Below are 24075 nucleotides of genomic sequence, written 5' to 3'. Positions count from 1 at the left end.
GGTCCAACTTTCTGTGTAATGCCCATATAGACAAGGCATGGGAAGTCAAAGTGTGGACTTCCCTCTTATTTTTCACCCATAAGTTGAGGAGGGGAAGAAAATTCACCTTAAAAAAAAAACAAACAAAAACAAAACAAAACAAAAAAACAAAACCAAAACAGATACGGTGACTTGCAAGCTTCCCAATACTTTAACCCATTCAAAAAGCAAAAACCAAACTGATGCCTAGAGAGTCTCCCATTGCTTTGCCAAGCCGAATCTGCTTGCCTAAGTTCTTTCCATTGACCTAGAGGATACTAAAAGTCATCACACTAACACAGAGTAGCAAGGGGTTCTCTCTCCGAGTTAGGGAGATGGCTCCGGGGTGTTTGCGCCTCACTTGGGACATATCAAATGGCAGTTACTGTGACATTGGCCTTCTGCTGTTGCCTTCTGTCTGTGTCTGTCTGTTTGCCTAATCTGTCTGTCTGCCGTCCTAACAAAAAGCCTGCATCGTGAAGTGTCTGGTCAGCAGTGTGGTGGCCCTACGTGTCTTGAATCTATGCTTGTCTGAACTTGTAAACCAGCACCCACTCCTTTACTTCCAGAATACTGTTACCCCATGGTAATTCTAGATTTTTCCAAGCAGAATCCTAAACCCCAGTTGGACCAAATGGATACAGGGACGGGCAGGGACTGTGACCATCATCACGTCTTTGTTCCTATGTTGAGCCTGGTCCGCGGAGAGCGGCTCCGGGCCCAGCGATCCCACTAGAGACAAGCAGCATGGGATTATACTCACCATATAATTTTTGAATGAATTTCTGAGTTTTCCCCTCCTTCTTTGAGGAAGGAAGGGAAGGCGGAAGGACGGGGTGGCGGGGATGCACCAGGGAGCATTTTCTAAACCTCACATCCTGATTCCTTCAGCACAGAGCGGAAATCACGAAGCCAGGCTGTTGACGATCCAGATCGATAAATTTCCTTTTGTTTTTTTTTTCTCTCTTTGTGTCATTCCCCAATTCACTAAGAAGTGGAAGAAGCAGTCAGAAATACCTTTTTGAGTGGTCAAAATCACTAAATGGATTTATGACAGCTCAAAAAATTATTGATGGTTCCTTACACTGAATGACTCCCGAGGTCCCATTAGCCAGTACCCCAGATCTATTTTTAGCTACGTACGATTCATTACTCTCGAAGCTGTTAAAAACAATTTTTAAAAGAAGAAGAAAAGGGATTTATGTCTGTCCAATATCCTCCCTTCCTTCTGCAGAGAGTGATATTTAAGTCTTTTTCTTTCATTTGTTTCAAGTTTGGTTGGGGTGGTTTTTTTGTACTTATTGTTGTTGTTTGAGGATTTTTTTTTTAAAGTCTATTTTCGGTTCCTTTGATTACCTACATAGGATCATGGTTCCTGCCAGGAATCCACGCACCAGAAAAGATCAAACCCTGGCATGCACATAAGCTCATTATTATTGAAACGAGCTCACATTACCCCCATTAATACCCCTATCTTCCTATCTGTGGAAGAAAGGCCGCCTGCCTTGAGGAAGCTTGTCCAGAGATTTCTCTCTGCATCAGGGGGCGGGTGGAGAGGGCAGCAGGGCCAGGGAGCTGCTGATGCCCGGAGACACTTTCAGAACTGGCGGGCGTTCCCATCCCTTCCCCGGTCTCGCCTAATATTTCCATGGTACATGCAAAAACAAAAACAAAAACAAATAAAAAAAAACAAAAAACAAACAAAAAAACCAAAAAAACCCCAAAACTGTTCCATCAACCTGTCAGTCCCTAGGCCGCAGGCCCTGGGGGACACATCTCACCCCTCTCTTTAGAAGTGCATGAAGACCCTTGGGCCAGCGAGAGAGCAAAGCCTCCTGGTGGCTCCCCAGACAAGGGTCCAGCTCTAAAGCCCCAAACCTCAGTCCGGCCACCGGCTGCCTACTTTCAGAGCAGATCACTTCTGTATTTTGTTTGGCCCCATTTCCTCTAGAAGCCTCTGCAGTGGTCTTGGTAGCAGGTGGGATAGCTCTTTTTGTTTTCTGGTCCCCAGGCATCAGGCCCAGCATAATTCATTATAATCTTAGGTTCTTGTTGTGTGTGGTGGTGTCCTAGAACCCAGAAAAGCAGCTGCCATCCTGGTTAAGAACTGATATTTCAGAGAAAAGCAAACGAATTTTCCACGCCTCGCTAGCGCTTCTCTCTTGCATGGAACACTCTGCATAATTAAGCTATGAATGACCAGCAGCTTCAAGGCACACGGCCTAAGACAGCCCCAGCCTTTACCTCTTTTCTGCCCCACTTAAAGTAGGCATGACTTTGCCAGCAGGTCCCTCAGATCAACAGCTCCTCTTTCTCACAGAGCTGGGCTTTGCCAAACCAATGCCTTATTCTGCGATTGCTTATCTCAGAGTTTAGGGCCTCATTTCCTCTGTTAAAGAAGACCTAGAATCATACCTGGAGGCCCCTAGAAACTCTAGTGGCTATAATCGATGTCCTTGTGTATACGGAAGAACTCTCTCCTCTTACACTGTAAAACTTGAAAAGCAATCTGTAAAAACTTCGCCTGCATCATGTAGACCCACACAGAACTCAGGAACCCCTCTTGTACCCTCCAGCAGTCAAGAGAACGTGTCTTCTCTCCTGTTGTATGTAGGACTATGTGTTGAAAGCCGCACATCCAGGCCGATTGCTGCACCGTTGCTTCCTAACTTTTAGAACTTTTAGTCCTGTACCCTGGGTGTTATGTCCTGACCAGTGTGTGCTAGCCATTTATAGCTAATACGTTCTTACCTGGATGCAGGAGAGCAAGCTGATGGAGAGGCTACTCCATCCTCGTGCGTGATAAGTCCCATAGCACAGCCCGTGCAGAAGGCAAGATGAACCTTGCTGTAGGGGCTGGTATACCAGTGTGTCAGGGGCTCGTTACAGATGATCCTATGGGAGATCCTGAGCCAGCTCAGAATCAGTTGGAAGATGATTTATTAAGTAGGAGAGGGCCAGGTCCCACTGCTCTGATCTTGTTACACGACATCCTATTCTAGCCAAAACTGTAGCTTCTAGAGGTGGGCGTCGGGATCCAGGCATGTCGCATACTTCCCTTAGCAGTGTGAAAAAGGTCAAAGACGTGCCATCAGAGAGCTTTGATAAGTCCTTTGTACTGTTAGAGTGGCTCTGTCCTTGCTTTGCAATGGGACGAGCGAACTTCACATCAGTATTTAAATGGGGGGGGGGAAGGGGACAAGGCAGATGACTAGAGCTGTGTCCGTCCACTGTCAGTCAGGGAGGCAGGCACCTTGTGCAGCTTTTAGGAGCTACTGTGGAAATGTTGCTTAGAGAGGCAGGAGAGCGTGAGAGACGCAGCTGGGGCACACACAGACCGCTCAGTGAGTCTGCCCAGCACCTACCTGGAGGTTGCTACCATAGAAAGGCCGAAGACCTGGTTCCATCCCGGAGCCTGTGGATGTGGGAATCAACTAGCCACCCCTGTCCCTCATTTTTTGAAACTGAGGCCGGCCACCAGCCAGAGAGCACACAATTGCTGTGTGTACTTTCTCAAATGTTGCTTTCGATGCCCTTTCCCGAATCCTCTGGGCATGACACAGAACTCTTGTCAGGTTAAGAGGCAGGCAGAGGAAAAAGCACAACTCCTTTACCCTTAGCTGGGCTCCTACCACTCCAGGAAGCCCAGTCCCATGTGGAGCAACCATCAGCAAGCCCCACGTGCAATAGCCATCAGGCTAGGTGATGCCCTCAAGGATGCTATGTCACGTGTGTCCTAAAATGTATGATATGATGGAATATAGTGACCAAACTAAACTATCTTAAGAGGTGACTTCTGCCCCACCGTGATTTCTTTGCACAGACACTCAGAAAATATCTACCTTTTGTCCCCCCACCTACACAGCCTAGAGCCGAAAGGTCAATATACATTTTCTGAAGGGCCGGGGGTAACTGTTTTCAGCTTACAAACCATGAGCACCCTCTTATTTCTGACTCCTTCCTGCTGGGTAGCACTAAAGAAACTATAGACAATGTGACTGTGTGTCAATAATGCTTTATGAACTAAGGCTTGGGGGTGGTCGGGACTGGTCCAGAGGCCAGAACCTCAGGCCCCTGCTTTAGTGTAAAGAAGGATGCACTCCTGGGTTATTTCCAGAGTAAAGGATGGAGACATCAGGCAGAGAGAGCGAGAGCGAGAGAGCGAGAGAGCAAGAGAGAGAGAGAGAGAGAGAGAGAGAGAGAGAGAGAGAGTGCTCCTTACCATCCTGTCCCAACACCACAGGCAGAAGAGATGGAACAGCTGTGACTTAGCTTTTACAACAACTGCTTCTCCACAGACAGGAGTACAGGGAGGAATTAAAATGGCAGACACCTAAGAGCCTGGGGCAGATGCCCCCAGATCAGATGAGTGTCCTCAAGCCGCAGTCAGTGCACCAGAAAGTTATCTTGAAAGATGACACTGGCAGCTTTGTGATGTCACCCAGCCCATTTTTGTTTGGGCTCAGTCCAGTTCCAGACATAAAACAAATGGCTCGAGTCAAGGGGGTAGGAGGAGTCCTGTCTCCTTGTCTTCTTTTCAAGAAGTGACAAAAGCCTGCGGCCAGATAGAGACCCCCGAAGTAGCTGTTCTCCTTAGTGTTTCTATTGCTGTGAAACACCATGACGAAAGCAACTGGGGGAGAAAAGGCATTGTTTCTGCTTACACTTCCAGGTTACTGCCCTTCAGTGATGGAAGTCGGGGCAGAACTCAAACAGCAGGAGCCTGGAGGCAGGAGCTGATCCAGAGGCCATGGAGGGGTGGGTGCTGCTTACATGCTTGATCCTCATGGTCTACTCAGCCTTCTTTCCTTTAGAGCACAGGACCACCAGTCCAGGAACGGCACCACCTACAATGGGTTGGGCCCATAATAACTGTATACAAATCATTGTATTGGTTTTGTTTCTAGACCTAAGGAAAGCAAACCTTCCTCACTATGGAGACACCTCTGACAGTGTACCAGCTGACAGTTTGTGAACTGTCACACACAGCAAGGGGAAATCCTATTATTTCACCATTAGACTGACCACAACAAACAACACGTGACTCTAAAAGTCACAATTAAGAACAGGCCCTATGATTTGCCTACAGCCAGATCTTATGGGGGCGTTTTCTCAATTGGAGTTCCCTCCTTGCATGTGACTGTAGCCTACTGACAAGAGTAGCCCGTAGAGCATCTGTCTCTAGTATATGAAGCATCATAAATGTGGACTATATGATGTGCAGACACCTGAACATGGGCAGCGATGTGTTACGGTGGCAGTTACATGCTATGGCCATGATTCCAGGAGGTCCCACTAGGAAAATGATACAGGTCCCATTCTGCAAAGTATGAGGTTGCCCAGACAAACAGCAGCCAACCCCAGGGAGGGCAGGTAGCCAGGGAGGGAGATAGCTGAGGGCTCCCTGCTGCTCTATCCAGTGCTGCTGTGCTCCCCCAAATCCCCAAAGCCAAAACACAGCCAGCCCCCTTCAGAGGCACTTTAGAGGCTGGATAAGGCACTGAGCACCTCACTCTGTCTTTACCAAACTTGACCAGTTTTAGATTTGTCTCAACTTCTGTGGTCCAGCCCATTCCCAGACCTAGTGTTTTCCCAATAGGAAGGGCCATTTGACCTACTGTGAAGTCTAAGGGCAGAGTTCTGTAAGTTCCTGGAATTCATCACCTTACTGTGCTTGTCTAGAGCTGCTGTCTGCCTCTCAGCTGATTATAGAGAGACTGTCTCTGAGTGTGGGCTCGTGCGTGTGAGCGTGTGCGTGTGCGCGTACATGTGTGTGCGTGTGTGTGTGTGCACGCGCACGTGCGCGTAGGTGTGTATCACAGACGACATCCTATAGGTAGGGTCTTCTGATGACACTGGCACTCTGGGGAGGCAGTCCCCTGCCCTCACCCAGAGCTGTGTGGGTGTCATGACTGACAGAGACAGCCCCTCGAATGACAGCTCGTTCCTCCAAATCTCATTCTTTTTTCCTCTCCTTCCCTCCTTTTTAAACTGAAGGGAGTGGGACTGGTGTGATGTCGCTTGCACGGCAGGATGACAGAACTGTTGTGGGGACGCCATTGTGTTTGCCAAATGGTCCACTCGTCATTTCAGAACAAACAAATGGATGGTGTCTGTGAGTCGGCAAACACTGGTGACATTTAGCCTTGTTTATGTTTCTTGCCTTTTGCTGCATCGTTTTGGCTCCAAAAGCTACTGTCTGAATCAACATTGCCTCTGAAGTGGGAGAAAAGTCTGGTAGAGTTCATCTCGGTGGCTGCGTCCATATTTCTCTTGGGATTGCACAAAACCAAGGAATCATCGCAGCCAAGGTTTTTTGGGTTTTTTTGTTTGTTTGTTTGTTTTTGTTTTTGTTTTTAAAAGCTGTGTGTTTCTCCCCTTTGATAGTGAGGTAGGACTGGAGTGGGAGAGGGGAGGAAGAGTGTGCTACCAGAACCGACACATCCTGGTGGAGTCCAAGCTCTCCAGCCTATTTCAACTCAGTCAGGAACCGTACAGCCCTGTCGGTGCGTGACGTGGGCTTGACATCAGTCTCCTTAGTCCGCTGAACGGCGGTGATGCTTGGAAGTGGCTGCCATCTATGTAGACTCAGGTCACATGTCCGCTGCAGAAGGAATCAGGTCGCTTGCACCCCCCCCCCCATGTTGTGTGTGAAGCCCAGGTTTCAAATGAGGCAGCAATCACACCCTATTAATTAATGCTGATCGGCAATACCTCTACGCCTAACCGCCAGCCTGCTATAATCATGCAGCCTATTCTTACTTTCGCCAGAGACAGAAAGTCCAGATTTTATAAATATCCCGTTATTGTCATCCTTCCATTAAACAGTAGGGACTGTGACCCTGCCCTTGCTTCCCAGGGCCTCTAGCCCCAAACGTTTCCTGGATTAACAAATCTACACGTTTTCTTTCAGGTAAGTGACACCCCATGTACTAGTCGCTCTGTCTGGACTCCCCCCTTGTCTGTCTGTGCTCCTTCGTGGTTTACCTGCAGCTTGTTAACCGTGCAAAGTCAACAGAAGAACCTATACACATACACGTGTTTTGAGTAAATAATTCCTACCAGCACAGGTATGCGTGCGCGCACAGCACACCAACCTGTGTAGAGTCAAGAGAGGCTGAAAGCGTTGCCCTCCACCCCACGTTTGCGATAGTAATGGATACAAATGTTTAGAAACCTGAGTGAGAGAGTCACAAATCCCAGTGGGTGGTGGGTCCCCAGATCAATGAAAACCCGTCTGGGGCAGTGCCCGTGCCCTGCCGGCTCACCTGAGCTCCCAGGGCTGGGCCCCAGGATAGCCCTGCCACATTCCTTTCTTGTGTCTGATTGTCATGTATTTTGTAACACTTTAGAAGAATACAGAAAAGTGCGGTAATTATCTCCCTCCATAGTATTTAAGCAGAAATATTGCTAGTTTAATATTGCGTCAGGTCGTCGTGTTAACCAGGAACAGGTGACAGTAAAATCCAAGCCAACAGCACTCTGACACCCGAAACCTAAAAAAAAAAAAAAAAAAAAAAAAAAAAGGCGACCGAAGCGAAATGTGTAAACGTGTACCGGGTTATCCTGTGCTCTGGAATAGACTGTTGTTGAAATAATTAGAAGATATATTAAGGTGTTCCTGGTAATGAAGGCATGTAAGTTATCATAATTGTAGTTTTCTGCATAAGTGTCAAACTCTATCTTTCCGTGTGCTGTATGCTGAGTTACAAGTTAGGTCATTTATGAATGGAATGTAAAACAATACTAAAAAAAAAAATGCTTCAATAAGTTATCTTGGTATTGCTAATAAAAAAAAAAGCTGTGAAACATTAGTGCAGTTCTGAGTCATTATGTTAATTCATACCGCGACACACCGGTCACCCCTCACATCCTTCTCCCAGTGGGGAGCCTCAGCAGGACGTTGGGGAGATCAGGCTCCCCATCTTTCCCATTTGTCTTCAGTTGGCCCTTGAGCAACAATTCACAAACAGGCAAAAAGGAAAGGGACTTCCCTCCTTTGGTGGGACAGCCGTAGTGGGCGCCAGAGAGCCAACAACGGATACAGGCTCTCCGTGCTGCATGTGTCTTAGGCAGGTTTCTGAACCACAGAACCCCAGGATAGGGGTTATAAGCACAGAATCCACAGGCCTACCCAGGATCAGAAGTGCAAAAGGCACTTAGGCCCAGCCTCCTCCAGTGAGCCATATGCTTCTCCATGCTGTGATGGACAATCTTGGGTAGGTTAGAGGAGTCATCAGGTTAGGTCATTGCCTGTGATTACAGTAACAGGCTTGTTCTTGCCCCAGCCTGCCTCATCACAGGGAGAGAGGCAGAAAGGAAAGGACTTGTTTTTGCGTTGCCTGGTTTCATTGCCCCACGAGCTGTTTTACACACTTCCCAAGTCTGCGTGCACTATACCCTTTCTAACTGGTCGCATGGTAGGGCGGGGGGCAGGGCATGGACTCCAAAGCCCCAAGAACTACATCTTCAAATGAAGTACCCAACAAGGGGATGGAAGTTGAGAAATGTCCAACCTTGGCCTTAGTGACAGGACCAAGGCATCACCGCAACTAGATGTAACAGTCCATCTGGCGTTTCTCGTAACAACCACCCATCTTAACCCCAGAGATCACAGAACAGCATTAAGGAGTCTCTACCCAGAGGAAGGACAGAGAGTTAAGACCTGGGCTGAGAAGATGTGAGGAGAGGTGCTGCGGTAATCTCCAACCCAAAAGCCCGTGTAAGGAAAACACAACTCAATATGAACACAAGCTGCTCGCCTAGATTGGGCAGATCTACCCCTGCACTACGCTAGTCCCCTGCTGTGAGATCCCTTAAAACTTGCGTTTTCTCCAGGCCACGTGCTTCTGTTCCATTTTCCTCCCACCTCCTCCTCTTTAGTCTTCTCTCTCCTTCCTCCCCTTATTCTTCCTCTTGCTTGTTCTCTCTTCCTCTCCCCAAAACTTTTTTGTTCCACCTCTCTTCCACTGCCCAATCACTGGCTCTAGCCTTTATCCTACAAGTTAAAATGGGGAGAAGGTTCACATGAAGTCATCTGGGTACATGATTCACTCCTTGTCCCAGGCAGCCCGTCTTGGGGAAGCGGGATTAGCATCAAAACACAAACAGCACCAAGGGATAGGTCCAGTGGGAAATAGAGATCTTGAAGATTTCTAACCTTCTGTACTCTGTTGTCTGGACTGGGACAGTTTCTAGATCTCTGTAGGCAATACTGAAGTCGTAGTGTGGGTTCCTGCTTTGCCGCCCTCTGGGCAGAGTACATCATCCTCACCTTGGCCCATCATTTAAAACCGTTTTCTCAAAACTCCAAAGATAGCATTGGACCCGCTGGGTTATTCACTGTGGCTAGGATGGGATGGGCTTCTGAGGGACCCTGCTGAGCCCAAGGGGCCAGAACTTGGGAGGACCATAGGGAGTAGGAAGTAAGGGAGGAAGGGCACACAGAAAGATTCCTTCATCTTCTGCCCCCAACCCTGCCAGCTTGGAGGGCTCCCTGGAGCCATGTATCTGCCTTCCTTCTCTCAGGGCCCAGTTCCTCTCACGGGGGTCTCTAAGCCAGAAGGCTTGGTAGCATTTCCTCTTTGAAAGCAGGGTATTTCCTGAGTGGCTCCCCGGTGGCAACTGATGAAGCTTAAAAGAGACCTCCATGGATTCCAACTCTCCCGTTGTTATGAACCCAGCCCCAGCCTCTCCCAACCTCTCATTTTGGGATGACACCTCATTGTGCCTTATACTGTTCATCCTGCCCCCCCCCCCAGCATTCCCCCCACCATCTCCTCCACTGGGTAACAAGCAACTCCATGCTCACCAGTTGAATGTTCTTAGAAATATCCTGTCTGCTGCCCGCAAAGGGAGCCAGCCACATAGACCCAGGCCTCTGGGACATTCAATCTACTTCATTTCGCAGCTCTGCATGAAGGCCAGTAATTCTGCTTCTGGTTGGTTTATCACACCCAAACGGCTGCTCTCCCACCACCCCACCCCCACCCACCCCAAGCCCCACACGGGATTATAACAAGACTCACGGGTTTGGATTCAGACCTAGGGCAAACAAAAATAACCCACCCTGGATCTACCTTTATCCTTACAGCATAGAACTTTTTAAGCATGGTTGGCTCTCTGCTTTGTGGTACATAAGAGACACCAAAGAGTCCCCATCTTTGGAACAGAGTAATTAAGAAGGCATCTGGCTTAAATTCAAGAAGCCAAGGAAGACAAGGAGGTTTGTAGAAAATCTGCACACTCACGTCTCTGTCCACACGTTTTTGGAACTATGCATACTTCGATGTAATTTCTCTGGCGAAGAAGAGAATCTAAATTTGGGGACAGATTAGTGTGTATGTCTGTTTTCCTCAAAGAAACCTTGGAGTGAATAAATAAATACACAGGTGCACACTGCCAGTCGTATCCCTGAATGAACAGGGTCAGGGTCCAGGCCAAGGTCAAAGTCAGACCAGAGTCTGCAAAATCATCAAATCTATATGGTCAAGCATAGCTGCTCCTCATTCTCTGAGGAGTTCGTCTTCTCTACTCTCTGTGCTCTCCAGACAACCCATTTAGTGGCAACCTGGTCACAAGGTTACGTTTCTTTCTTGAAGTTCTGTGGTTGTCAGGTGTGCATAAGATACTCATATAAAGGGAGAAAGGCAACCAGTCTGGGGAGGGATATTGCCATTGACTTACCAAATTATTGCTTTTTCTATGACATAGGGATTTCTTTTCTGTTTTGAGCCCAGTGGTTGATATGTCCTGGGGGGAGCTCTGGGGCTAACCACTAAGAGATGCTACTCCAAAGTATACCTGAGGAAGGGCTGGGGCTGGACGTTTGGGTGGCTTCTGTGGTTGGATAATTAAGAGTTCACCTTCAGATGAGATCTCTCTTCTTGAGGAGGGGGGCCACAATTTTTTTCCAGCCCGTTCAGATTTCTTTGGTGACGTGGTCAGGATCATAGAAAAGCAGATCTTTGGGCCGCCCGGATGCAGATTGATGCAGGAGGAAACCGAGAGCCGTGTTCATGAGAGGGCTGCCTCCAGAGCAGACCCTGGCATCTTTTTACCTTCTGTTTGATTGTAGACCACCCTGGACCTGCCAGAGCCAAAGATGAGAGCAAGTTAATTAATTCTGTGGCTTGCCATGGGAAATTAAATGCCCAGGAGGAGCCAGGCTTTCAGCTTAGGGGCAAGTTTGTCAGGGTCAGTAAGGTTGTTAAGGGTCAGTCCGGGGTCAGGTGACCAGGCATCCAGCAACAGCCAGGCTCGGAGGAGCTCAGACAACTCTCCTTTTGGCTTTCATTTCTTTGGGGGAGCAGATAGCTGGGATCATCTCTTTGATCTCCAGCTCTGTTTTTCCTGGCCTTGAAGTTTAGATGGTACCGTATACCCAGTGAGCACCACAGTCCTCCCGGCCCATTGGATCTGGGAGCCAGGCTGGTATTTCCTCAGACCTGTCTACACGCAAGACTCCGGCTTACACAAAGGCATTCCCCACACTAGGTCACAGGATAGGTCAAGACTTGGAGGGATTTATCCTAAATCACTAGAAGAGCACCAAAGAGTTTTCTCTTCTAATTCCAGAAGACATTCGCCCCAGAAAAACAAAGGGGAGTCAACTAAACTGACTTCGTAGCTTCACGAAAGGGGAAGAAAAAGAGGAGTCTTCACTGAGTTTTTCTGTGTCGACCTCCTAAGTCCACAGCTGAAACTTGACTTATTTAAAGATTATTAAAGGCTCCTAAGCAATTTACAGGTCATCATCCTGCTAAGCTAGTAGGTCCCACTTGCACATCCCTGAGCCATGCCTGCCCCTTTCACACCACATACACAGCACAGAAGTGTTCCGGAAGGGTGGGAGCACTGAGAGTCTGTCTTGTGTGGGTGGGGCACAGAGTTCTACTATATCCTTCCATTCCTAGGATTTCTTTGTCCTTTCAGTCCTTGATTCCTAGTATGTCTTGGCAGAGGGAGCTATTAACCCTCAGTTTTACCCTCCATCGACTGAGAAACTTGGGCACCTTTAAGAGAATACAATGGCTATAAACATACATAACTCAGAGACTAGTTGCCCTCATGTCAATTATTTTAGGACTCCTGTTAGCAAGCATGTCCCAGGTAGTGCGCCATATAAAGCTGCCATCGTGGTGAAGAGGGAGTTACTGTTTGGGGGTGGCCTGAGTATCCCCATTCTTGCCCACCGTACTCACTACTTGGAAGTCTCCTGTCTGTACATCTAGCTGGGTGGGATTCCTCACACCTGGACTGAACACCTCTGGAAATCTGGTCCCATGAGACCATCCCTGGGACAGGCAGATACATCCCTGTTAGCGCTAACTGGGCCGTTTGTTTTCCTGTTCGCTAATAGCATAAGGACTCAGGAAAATAGTAACACTGATCGCTGGGAACAGGGCTGCTGCTGTGTGGATTGATCTACACGAAAACTCTGGGCTTGAAGTGCCTGTCCTTTCTAAACCACGCTCGGAACCACAGTTTAATGTTGAAGCACCAGGGTTATTTTCTTGAGGGCGTCCTTGCGGATAAATATCCTTACACAGATTAAGGACTAAGATTCTGAGGTGCTGGGGTGGCTTCCCACAGTCTCCGGTTTTCTGTAGGAGTGACAAGTCGGGAGTCGAGCAAGTAGAGCTTACAGTCCAGGGAGACACACGGGGGAGAGGCACTGTGGTACAGGACTGGGCATGATGGGATGATGGAACCTTAGGTGTGGGAAGAGAGATCTGGGGAGGGTTCCCCAGGCCTGATAACTCCCAGACAGAGAGCATTAAGCATGCTTGAGACCTGCAAAGTGTTATGTCCTCAGAATAGGTACCATTCCTGGTGTGGAACAGCCTGAAGACCTTGGGAGCTGGACAGAGGGAGAAAATAAGAAGCCGTAGAGGAACTAGGGAAAAGGGGAAGCAGGAGAGAGAGAGAGAGAGAGAGAGAGAGAGAGAGAGAGAGAGAGAGAGAGAGAGAGAGAGAGAGAGAGAGATTTTTTTCATAGAAAAGCAGCCTAGGCTGCAGGTGGTAGGTATTTGTGTTCTGACAGGGCTGGAGAGAGATGCTTAGCCACCCTCGGTGAGGATAGGGGAGGCTCCAGGGTCAGGTGAGGTTCCCCAGCAGCAGCACCTGCTGGCTATAGGCCTGCCACTCCAGCTGCGCCCTCTTCTCCACTCTGCTTCCCAGCAGCCAGTTTTTCAGGAGGAAATGCTACAGCTTAATCAGAATTATTTACAAGATAATGGTCCATTGTTTGCACTAAGACAGATGTTGTCTGTGGGAACTTTGTGTTTTATGTATGCTCTCTCCCCGCTCTGCCTTCCCCGGTGCAGATGGGACCCAAAGTAATGTGAGTTATTATTCGGGATGGAAATCCGGAGACTCCTTCTCTGCCGCCCAGACTTGGCTGGTCACACAGATAGCCTGCCTGCCTCTGAGGTGGGCAGGAGTAGACAGACAGAGCCCTCCAGCAGGCTGTGATTAAGAAGGTCATGCATGCTTCCTCGAGGGGCGGGCTGGTGCAATCGCCTTGTCCAGGACAGGAAGGACTCATGATGATTAAGATGTACTTGCTGCATGTTGACTTGTGAGGTCACCACTGACATCGCCAACGAGGGTGGCCATCTGGTCCTGCTCTGCCAAAGGCTAAGCGGCCCCTCTCCGGCGAGGGGGGGCGGGGGCTGCCCCTCTCCGGCAGTGGAGAGAGGCTGGGTGGAGGTGGGGGTGGGGCTTGGGGCTTGGGGTTTGCGGTCCTGATCCTCTTCTGTGACTGGCCAGAGGACTTCCTCTGGGTCTTCTGTGGTCCCTTGAGGAGTCAGCTCCACTGGGGTTGAGAGTCTCACTCTCTTGCTTCAAAGTCAAAGGGCTGGTCAAATGAATGTAGGTCCCTTGGGACTGGGCCAACGAAGGAGCTTGCAGATCAGGAGGAAGATGGGCCTTGGTGGAGGTGTGCACGGGAGACTCTTTCTGTGGCGAGATTTGTTCCTAGCTTCTAACACCAAGTCAGACAGGTATCCCCCCGCCGCCCCCAAAAACGCTATCGGTCCCATCTAGTTATTCAGCCCTTGAAGTTAGCCAGCCCTTCAATAATTTCTGATTTTCCAGCTACTTCCGCATAGACAGCCTCACTACCTCATTGGCTGTCACAACCCATTTTATGAATGAGAAAATGGAGGCCAAGAGACAGCAGGCCACTTGATTCCTGGACACATCTCCCTGCTGCAGCCATGCCTTCCCGTTGGCTCTGTCGACCGCAGCTTGGTCACTGCTTGCAGGACATGGAGCAGGCAGAGAGTCATTCCCCCGAGGTGCACATATCAGATGCCAACCCCAGAGTCTGGCAGCTGGAAAGGCTCTCTGGACAGCCATAACTTAATGTTACCCAGGCAAGGGCCAAACCACTGAGCAACACTGCTAAGCCTCTGTTAATTTTTTCCGAGACAGGGTCTCAGACAAGTAACCTAGTCTGGTCTAGAACTTGGGGATCCTTCTGTCTCTGCCTACGAGGCTGTGAGCTCACAGGTATGTGCTTACTCCATTTTTTTTTTAAATACAATGTATTTTTCTATATCCAGCAGTGGCCAAGAATAAACACAAAGATTGGTGTATTTGGTCCCCTTGGGATGTGTGGGAAAAAAAGAGAAGAAGAAATAGAAAAGAGTGGCTTTTGTGAAGTGAGCAGGCACCCCACATGTGGGTGACCAGAGGAAAGTGGCCATTTCTCTAGCATTTACTGAGCCACATGCTACCCAGGAATCATTTCTAGCCCTGGGATCACACTCCCTTCATACATGGGCTAGTTAGAGCACCTTGGCCATGTTGAAGGTGACAGTCTCCTGCCTTCTTCTGGAGAGCACTTGTCTACACCTGAGGAATGGAATGACTCTGGCAGACCTAACAGAAAGGTCTGGTCTTTTAAGTTGCGGAACATGCCAACTCCACGTTAAAATAATAAGCACACACTGTAGGTAGAGCCTGGTGTAGCGGCATGGGCCTGTAACCTCAGGACCAGGGAGGGGAAAAGAGGATCAGGGCTTCAAGGTCATATAGGGGACTCTGTCTCAAAAGAATTTCAAAACTGAAATTCCACAGTATGAGCCAAGGTCAAGTTATATTGTCTGTCCCCCTACAGAGGATATGCAAATTACATCCTTTCCACAAATCCCGATAAAATCCCAAGGCGGGGGGTGTGTGTGTGTGTGTGTGTGTGTGTGTGTGTGTTATCAGCCTGTTATTCTTCCGTCAGTCTCAGGACAGGTTCTGGGGCGGGGGAACACTCAGAGACGCCCCCTGCCTTACCCCAGATCACCAGCAACTGAGGCAGAGACACCCCCCTTCGAGGCTCCTCCCTCCAGTTGTTCCCTTCAAAACTCCTTTGGGGATACAGCAAGACTAAAATGACCAATGAATAAAAACAGTCCTATCTGTCAACCTGTGACTCAGCCCCAGAGGCCGAGAGAACCATGCTAGGCAGCGGTTCAAACGCCAGACACAGAGGCTGGCACAGCAGGGTGGTACTTAGGACCAACAAGGCTTGAGCTAGCCGCTTGTCCCTCAGAGGCCACACCTCTCCTTACACCTTGTCCCCTGGTGCCCCAGCTTCACAGGCTGAGCAAACTCAGGACTGTATCCAGTCATTTCCCAGGAAGGAAAAAAAAAGGTAAAAACTCACTCTCCCTTTTCTGAAGCAACAGGATCTCAACAGGAAACCTGACCCCTAACCCAGCAGTGGTCCCCCGGGGAGGGGTAGAGAGTGGGTGGCCTGGAGCACCAACAAGCCCTCACTGGTGCTGCTGCCTGCCCAGCCCCCTCAGACAGCGACAGCAGCAGAGGTCAAGCCGGGATAATATTTATCAATCTTATTCTCATGCTGTCAGCCTCTGCCCCAAACCCCGCATCGCGGGAGATCCCGGCTTATGTCTTTTAAGGCCCCACAGAGCCACCTCACATGTACCCAATTACTTCTGTCAAGCAGGGGAAGGAGGTCCCCTCTGTGGGTGGGATCTTAGGCCTTTGAGCCCATTCCTCCTGTCCAGCCAGTTAAAAACTGTTGAAATTGCAAACCAGTAATAAAAGGATCATATGTGTTTCCCACCGAACAGGTTCTTTAGGGCTATTACAATAATTAAAAACATATGGTGCTGTGCTAGTCGGAGGGAAACCGCAGATGTACAAATTAGGTATTATAGAAGGGTTTTCTGCTTTTGCCCTTTTAAAAACGTCAAGCCGGAGAAGTTTAGGGAGATAAAATGGCAATTTTGCAGACAGTGGGTAGCGTTTTGCTTTTAAAATCATTAAATATATAAGCTCTTGTTTTTTAGGCTTACTGGGAATAAACAGCTTCTGGTGGGGGAAGAAGGGACAGAGGCTGGGGGCGGGGGCTGTGGGGAGAGGGGGTTGGTGAGGAAGGTACCTTCCCACCTCACCTCAGGACTCAAATGCCATGAAATCATACGCACCTCTATGGCGTTATTCCGCAAGAAGAGGCTTTTATATTTATTAAATATCGAATTGTATTACAGTGCAGGTGATAGGCGCAAAGATGGGTGGATTGGTTTTGTTTTGTTTACGTTGAACTTTTTAATTGTTAAAAGGCAAAGATAGAAGTATCGGATAGTCTAGAAAGCATCATTTGTTTTCATTTAAAATATGCAATTGACTGTGAGTCGGTGATAAATACTGCCTAATAAAAAGGAATTGGGAGAGTTTCTGGGGCTCCTCGTCAGCTCCTCATCTTCCAGGGGGGCTGTTCAGACGGGGGATCCAGTTCTGCGGAGACAGGAGGTGAGCAGGACTGGGCTGGGTGGCAGGGTCCAGCCACGCGTGGGGGTCCCGCAGAGACCACAGACCTCCAGCCCTAACACAGAGAGGTGCTGGTTCAGTAGCCAAGGCTGCGGGGCTTCACCACTGCTGCCTGTATGACAGGGCTGCTCTGTAGGGGAGGCAGCACGGGGATAGGTCACAGGAGCATGGCCTCAAGGTCTCCCCTCTTATTATTCATGAAAACACTGTCAAATCCCTCCTGAGGTTATCCACTCAACGCAGGGATGCCCTCGTACCGTTTTAAACCCAGTGCTGGGTGAGTCTAGTTGATAACTGTGTAAGACGTGAATGCCAGTCAACAGGAGCACACGGCAATCAAGGGGCACCCCCTACCGCAGAAATCAGCCACCAAACACTCAGACAACCAGAATTGACGGGGCCACAGTGTATAATTACTGAAATCCTTAATAATGACCAAAAGTCCCCCCCCCCCGTCCCCCGATACACACACCCAAGCCCAGTACTGGGGGTGAATCCATTTTCTTGGGCACATAGGATGTATTCACCCATATCTCCGGCCCTTTTATTTTTATTTTTTTATTTCTTATTTTTACTTTGAGACAGGATCTCGATTGGTTGTGCAGGACCACCTTGGATTCATTCTCCACAGCAAGCAAGCCTCCACCCTGCAGTTGTCCTGACCCAGCCTTCTCAGTAGCTGAGGCATTATAGGACTGTATTCTCAGGCCCAAACTTGATTAGCATATCTTTGTGCTGTGGCGTTTGTTGTATTATAAAGTTTTGAAGGCTTTGATGAAGTTAGGAGACTCCAAACAAGAAAGAGCCCTTTCTTGGCCATCCTCAAGGAAGATGGCCTGTGAAATGGACTCACTGGTTCTATCTTTGCCGAGGACTCTAGGTCTTCTATACCACCAGTTTTAGCTATGCCCTTTAGATGCCGTCCGAGGGTCACTGTCATCTGGCGTTCCCTACCTTTGGGATCTGTGATTCGCCCTTCCCCTCTGCCCTGCCTCTGGATTAGCTGGTGTAGCCAGCCTTCTGGGATAACTCCAGCCATGAACAGGATGAGAGAGGGATTCTTCAGACACCTATGAACAGGGTACCATAAGTGGCAGTGACTCCCAACAGTGTTGGAAAGAGTTTTGGCGGTATCTGGAAGCATTGGGTGGTACTCCTGGCATCTGATGGGGAAGGACCAAGGAGGCTGCTCCACCCTTCTCACTGGGCAACCTGTCCAGCAAAACAACAGCAACAACAACAACAACAACAACAACAACAACAACAACAACGACAAACTAGCCACACTAAGTGTGTCTGGGTCAGTAGTTAGGAGATCCCCGTGCTCAGGGATGACAAGTTCCAGGCCTGCCATCAGAACACAAACTTGGATAAATAGTAGCCAGCTAGGAAACAGGGCTGGGTACCCAGCTTATGCTATGACTCGCCATTGACTACTCAGACATCCATTCCTCTCCAAGTCATGTTTCCTTTGGATCCTAGGCCATGATTCAAAGATTATATACAGGAGGACCGAGTATGCTCTGGAAGTGAAAACTTTAAGCTCATTCCTCCCAGCTCCAAGGAGCATGGAGGGTATAGGGACGGCGGGGAGGGTGGTAGGGTGTAGGGAGGATGGCAACGGTGCTGGCAGCCTGGAGCCAGCCTTTTCTTCTCCCTTGAGTGATAGCAAGCCTAAGATGTTATTGTGCACATAGGTATTACCGCTTTAACTTTTACTGAGGTAAAATAACACCTTGTCACTCAGCGCAAGTACCAATCACAAAATGAATTAATTGTAATAACTGTTGTCAACAGAACAAAAGACTTGTTGCTTTTCTAAGCAGATTTCAGCGCACTGAGAACTATATACAAACGTTCCCATTGGGCAGGCTGGCGGAAACCAGTCAGAATATAATTGTATCTGTCTATCTCTTTACTTTGTTTTTAAGGGCTAAGGAATCCAGTTAAAAACCTATATTTTAAACATATCAATAAATATAGCCCTTTTTGTGTTTGGGATGTCTCCTCAAAAAAAAATGGAGTCTTTAATAAATTGGCCATGAAAATAGCATTTGCCGTTGATGGTTCCAAATAAGGGCCAGCTGCAGAGGCTGCCTGTGGACTCTTAAGTCATGAAGGGAATTATGCCCAATTACCTTCCCATAAAACACCCTCTCATTTCTGGAAGTTATCAAAACGCATCCTGCGGACAAGTGGTCAGCTGCCCCTTTGCTCCTCGGAGAAGCACAAGAGGTCTCATGCCGGGCCCACTGGGCGCTTAACTGCCCTCATGGGCACAGGCAGGCTTGTTTATAGCCGCACTTTTTACAGTTCCCCACTCCCTGCAAACCCCTATTTTTTTTAATTTTATTTATTTATTTATTTATTTTTTTGCATTCTACCTTTTTCACATCTCTGCACATTTCTCTCTTGAAGAACTGAGGAAACCCTAGAGATACTGTTCTACAAATGAGGCTCTCCTGGGAGAGCAAGTGGGCAGAGGGGCTGGGCATGGGTCTCTCCAGCGTCCCTGCCAAGTTGAGTCATCCAATCAGGTCATTCTGTGGCTTGCCTTTGAGGGTGAGGCTTTGAGGCAGCCGTAATGAGGAATAACCTAAAGAAAAGTGTGTCCTGGACCCACTAGCTAAAAGTGGATGTGATCACTGCCCTCTGAAGGATCATTAACAGGCCAGCAGATCCCAGAAGGTTCTGCAAACACTGTGCATTATACAATCAGCAGCCAAGCAGAGGGAATGGACTAAATTCCATTTGGGAATGGGGCGCCTTCTGTTTCCAGGGCATCTCATTGGTGCTGACTCCGCCCCTCTGCTTCCAGGGCCTCTCACTGGTGCTGACTCCACCCCTCTCCTTTCCTCCAGTTAGCATTCTCCCACTTCTCCATGCCCTTCCGCCACCCTGACCCTTGGGTCCATCCCTCAGATACAGTGGACTTTAACAGTCTGTCTGATGCTCTATAATCATCCTGCTTTGTACTTGTAATCACTGAAGACTCATCTACCCCTCCCCCTCCATGATGAAATGGTAAAAGAGACCATGAGAGAGATTTTTGATGTGCAAAACAGGGAGAGAACTTGTTGGCCACAAACCACAGACAAACATGGGTGCTATGTCCATACATTCAAGTCTGTCCTCTTCTCCCTCCTTCCCTCCCTCTTCTTCTTCCTCTTCATCCTCTTCCTCTTCTTCTTCTTCTTCCTCCTTCTCCTTATCCATAAAGGCAATTTCCTTCCTGCGTTCTGGGGCAAGTCTTCTCTATATGCAGCCTAAGAAAGCAGGCCAACCCCTTATATACCCTAGGAATGGTTTGACTCTATGGCTGTAAGTCCGTGAACCCTGGAGTACCCCTGGCTAATCTGAGACTCAGGGTGGGATTACTAGAATCAGGGAAGGCAGCATCGACTGACTTCCAACACTAAATCCATCTCTAAGGCAGGAAAAAGAAACAGATCTTGGAAACATGACATCAGGAGAGGCACAGGCATTCTCCATGGCCCCAAGACAGGACCTACTCATGTCTACAGACCAAGGCTGCCTGTGCAAAGTCAAATTTGTTTTCTTTTTAGGAATGAATGCATAGGAAGCCGCAGCTAGTCAGCACTGTAAGTCTCCCTGGAACACGAGCAAACCTCATCCCTTTCTTGTCTTGTGACCAAATACCCAACAGAAACCCTACCGTAGAGCAAGAAGGCTTCCTTTCATTCAGCTTGTGGTTTAGAGGGTTGTAATTCATAGCCACTTGGCACCGTGTGTGGACAGAGACCATCACTATACAGCTCTTTAGGGAAGCACAGAAAGGTACCAGGGATATATGCCCAAAGTGCTTGTACCTAGTGACTTTGACTCTTCTCCTGGGTCCAACAGTTTCTAGAGTTCTAAGAATCAGTTAGAAACTAAGTGTTGAAAGGGATACTTTAGATTCAAGCTATGAACACAGGTCAAGCTGAGCTGACTATCACGGAGAAAGGTATAGAACTCTTGCTGATGACTACTGTGAAGTTTCAGCCCCCATTCTGACCTCGGTCAGCTCCAGGTTCAACCATTACTTGGCATGGTCCAACATTGTGGATGGCTGCTCCCCTTTATCAACTCGACACCAACTAGAGTCACCTCTGAAGGGGGAATGGCATCCATCCGACTGGCCTCTGGGCATATCTGTGGGTCATCTTTTTGACTAATGATCTATGTGGGAGGGCCAGCCCATCGCAGGTAGTGCCAATCTTAGGCAGGTGGTCCTAGCAGGTATAGGAAAGATAACTGAATGTGAGCTTGAAGAACCAGCCAGGAAACAACATTCCTTTGTGACCTCTGCTTTGGTTCCTGTCTCCATGTTTCTGAATTGAATTCCTGTCCTGACTTCCATCCATGACAGACTTCAATAGGGATGTATGAGTCAAACCCTTCTCTCTCCAAATTGCTTTTGGTCACAATGTATGAGCTGAGCAATGGAAACCTAAGATAGCCAGTGACATCATATTGTAGCAGCAGAACAGAGCAGGCATCTTATCCCATCCGTTGGATTCATATAAAGCATATCTCAACGAGGTGTGTGTGCATAAATAAATAAGCCTATGCATATTTACATTATAAAATAAAATTTGAAACATGCTTTCGCTGAGCCGCTATCTCCTGCCTGTCACGTGCTGAATCCTGAACTAGTATAGGACATTGTCGGAACAGTGTGTATCTTCACTGAAGACCGACAACGGGAATGCTGTGTGTTGCGGGTTGTGATCTGTACTAGGTGCTCCCCAGACATGTCTACACCGGCACAGGTCTACACTGGCTTGCCTCTACTTAGGTGCTTGCACCCCAGCCCCTGGGGTCTGTCCAAGGGGCTGCTGAGGTGGGCGGTGCTCTGCAGCCAGGAGGGCCCTGCTCATTCATTTGGTCCTTGGTCCTGCACTGATGCCGCTTAGCAGGGACTTAATTGGATATCACTCTTATGCTAGGCACTCTCCTTGTCATTAGGGTACAGAGGGAAGCAGCTAGACCCCTATTCCCCTATTGATCTATTTTCCCTCATTCCTGTTCCTTGGAGCATAGCCCTCTGCTGAAGCATCTCCCAGTGGATAAGTCTTTGGCGATGGAGTGGTTCATCCACTCTCATCCATAGGCATCATACCTGGAGGCGCTCGGCCCTCTACATGGTGAGCCTGCTCTATCTACAATCCCAAGATGATCCTAGCTGCCCAGGAGGCACTATCAACCCCAACGAGAAAAAGAGAAGCGAGGGCAGAGTGATAGGTTCCCACTTAGCAAAGATTTCCTGAGGGCTCCCTCGTGCCAAACCCTCTCCTAGGCACTGGAGCCTGGGGTAAGTAATTAGAGCCCGAAAGCACGCTTTTTCTGAGAGGCTGGGTATATATGCTGCACAACCAACACCAGCAGGCAAGGGGAAGAAGGTAGAGGAAGTCTAGGCTGGGAGAGCATTTACGGAGTGGTCCGAGGAGGTGGCCATTTACATGGTGTGGACAGAGTAAGGGCTCATGAGTGATATCCAAGCAGAGATTCGCAGAAGACAGGCTTGCCGCTAGGAGAGTCTGGGGAGTGCTTCCATGTAAGGCTCTAGCAAGGACCTTGGTTCCAAGAACAAGGCCTGATGCAGTTGAAGGAAGGCTGAAAAGAAAAGGTGGGGATAGGGGATAAGAAGTGCTAAGGATGTGGAAAGGGCTCTGTGAGGTATTGTGTTCACCCTGGCTAGCTCGATGGACTGAGGAGGCAGCCTGGGGCTCTGTAAGCCATTCTCTGCACTCTGACTAGCCTCATGGGTGAGAGTCCCATAATCCCTGTGCTCTTCCCCTGCCTCTTCTATTGAAAATAGATTTTTTTTTTCCATATACTATGTCATATCCCAATCATGGTTTCTCTTCCTTCTAATCCTTCCAGTTCCTTTCCCCCTCCCCTACCATCCAGATCCAGTCCTTTTCTGTCTCTCATTACAAAATGAACAGGCTTCTTGGGTAAAATAATAAAATAAAATGTGATATAATAAAACAAAAACTAATACATCAGAACAGGACAAAACAAATAGAAGGAAAAGAACCCAAGAAAGGGCACAAGAAACAGATACAGATGTGGAGACGACTCATTCTCACTAAAATACTAATCTGGAAGCCAAAATATATGCAAAGAACCTGTAGGGTTAAAAACAGAGAGAATACACACACACACACACACACACACACACACACACAAGATTTAAAACAACAACACTGAGTTCATTTTCTTCTGGCTGGCTCATGGTCTGCCCTTAAGAGTAGTTTGTCTCCTGATTGAGACTCCCTTGGGGAACACAGAGCTTTTTATTTGCATATGGTTATCAGTTGGAGACAGTTTCTAGGTCAGGGTTGGGGCATGTGCTCCCTTCTCCTTTCAGCTCTAGGACCCCATGTGGTGCAGACTGGTACAGGCCCTGTGCATGCTGCCTCAGTCTCTGTGAGTTCCTATATGCATCGACTGTGTGGATTTAGAGGACCTCATTTCCTTGGTGTCTGCCCTGGCCCCTGGCTCTTCCAATCTTTCTCCATCCTCTCCCTCCCTTGGGCTTCGCTAAGCTGTGATAGGAGGGATTTGATGGCTCAGCATTCCAAGGGCTCTCACTTTCTATATAATATCTGCCTGTGGGTCTTTGTCCCCATCTGCTTCTCTGATGATGGCTGAGCAAGGCACTGATCTATGAGTAGAGCAGAATGTCATTGGGAGTCATTTTATTGCCATTGTTCCTTTAGTAGAACCGTAGTATTTGGTTTTACCTTAGGTCTCTGGACTATCTAGTTTCAGGTTTCTTGGTTTCTTCAGCCATGTTAGATATGGGTTCCATGTTAGGGAGAGGGCCTCAAGTCAAATCAGATATTCATTGGTTACTCCCACAAACTTGCAATCCCCATCAAAATTCCAATATAGTTCTTTACACGTCTTTAAAGGGCATTTTTCAGCTTCATATGGAAACACAGGCACACGAAAATTCCCAAGGTAGATTTTTTAAAAAAATTCTGAATAGTAAGAGAACTGCAGGGGATATAAACACCCCCATTCCCAAATTGTTCTGAAGAGCTACAGTAATAAAAAACAGCATGTCGTTGACACAGATCAGACACACAGATCAATGGAATTGAAGATCGAGTCATCAATCCACACACCTATGGACAGCTGATTTTTGATAAAGAAGGCAGAAATACACACTGGGAGAAAAAGACATTATCTTCAACAAATGGTGCTGATCAAACTGGATGGCTACATGTAGAAGAATCCAAATAG

General features: G+C 48.2%; 1 protein-coding gene across 11 annotated transcripts in view; it reads left to right on the top strand.

The window, feature by feature from the left end:
* Zfp536 (zinc finger protein 536) overlaps nucleotides 1–24075 on the top strand; it is a 461365-nt gene that overhangs the window by 299066 nt on the left and 138224 nt on the right. For 4 of the 11 annotated variants that reach the window (XM_087654060.1, XM_087654052.1, XM_087654069.1 and 1 more), the window contains exon 7: nucleotides 6932–7827. In XM_087654060.1, the coding sequence (XP_087510186.1) occupies nucleotides 6932–6939 (8 nt within the window). In that variant the 3' untranslated portion in view covers nucleotides 6940–7827. 11 annotated transcript variants of the gene reach the window in all.

This window comes from Rattus norvegicus, chromosome 1 (genome assembly GCF_021556685.1).
Source record: "Rattus norvegicus strain SHRSP/BbbUtx chromosome 1, alternate assembly SHRSP_T2T, whole genome shotgun sequence".
Taxonomy (NCBI): Eukaryota; Metazoa; Chordata; class Mammalia; order Rodentia; family Muridae; genus Rattus; species Rattus norvegicus.
The sequence above is the reverse complement of the archived record's forward strand: the minus strand, read 5'-3'. Positions and strand labels throughout refer to the sequence as shown.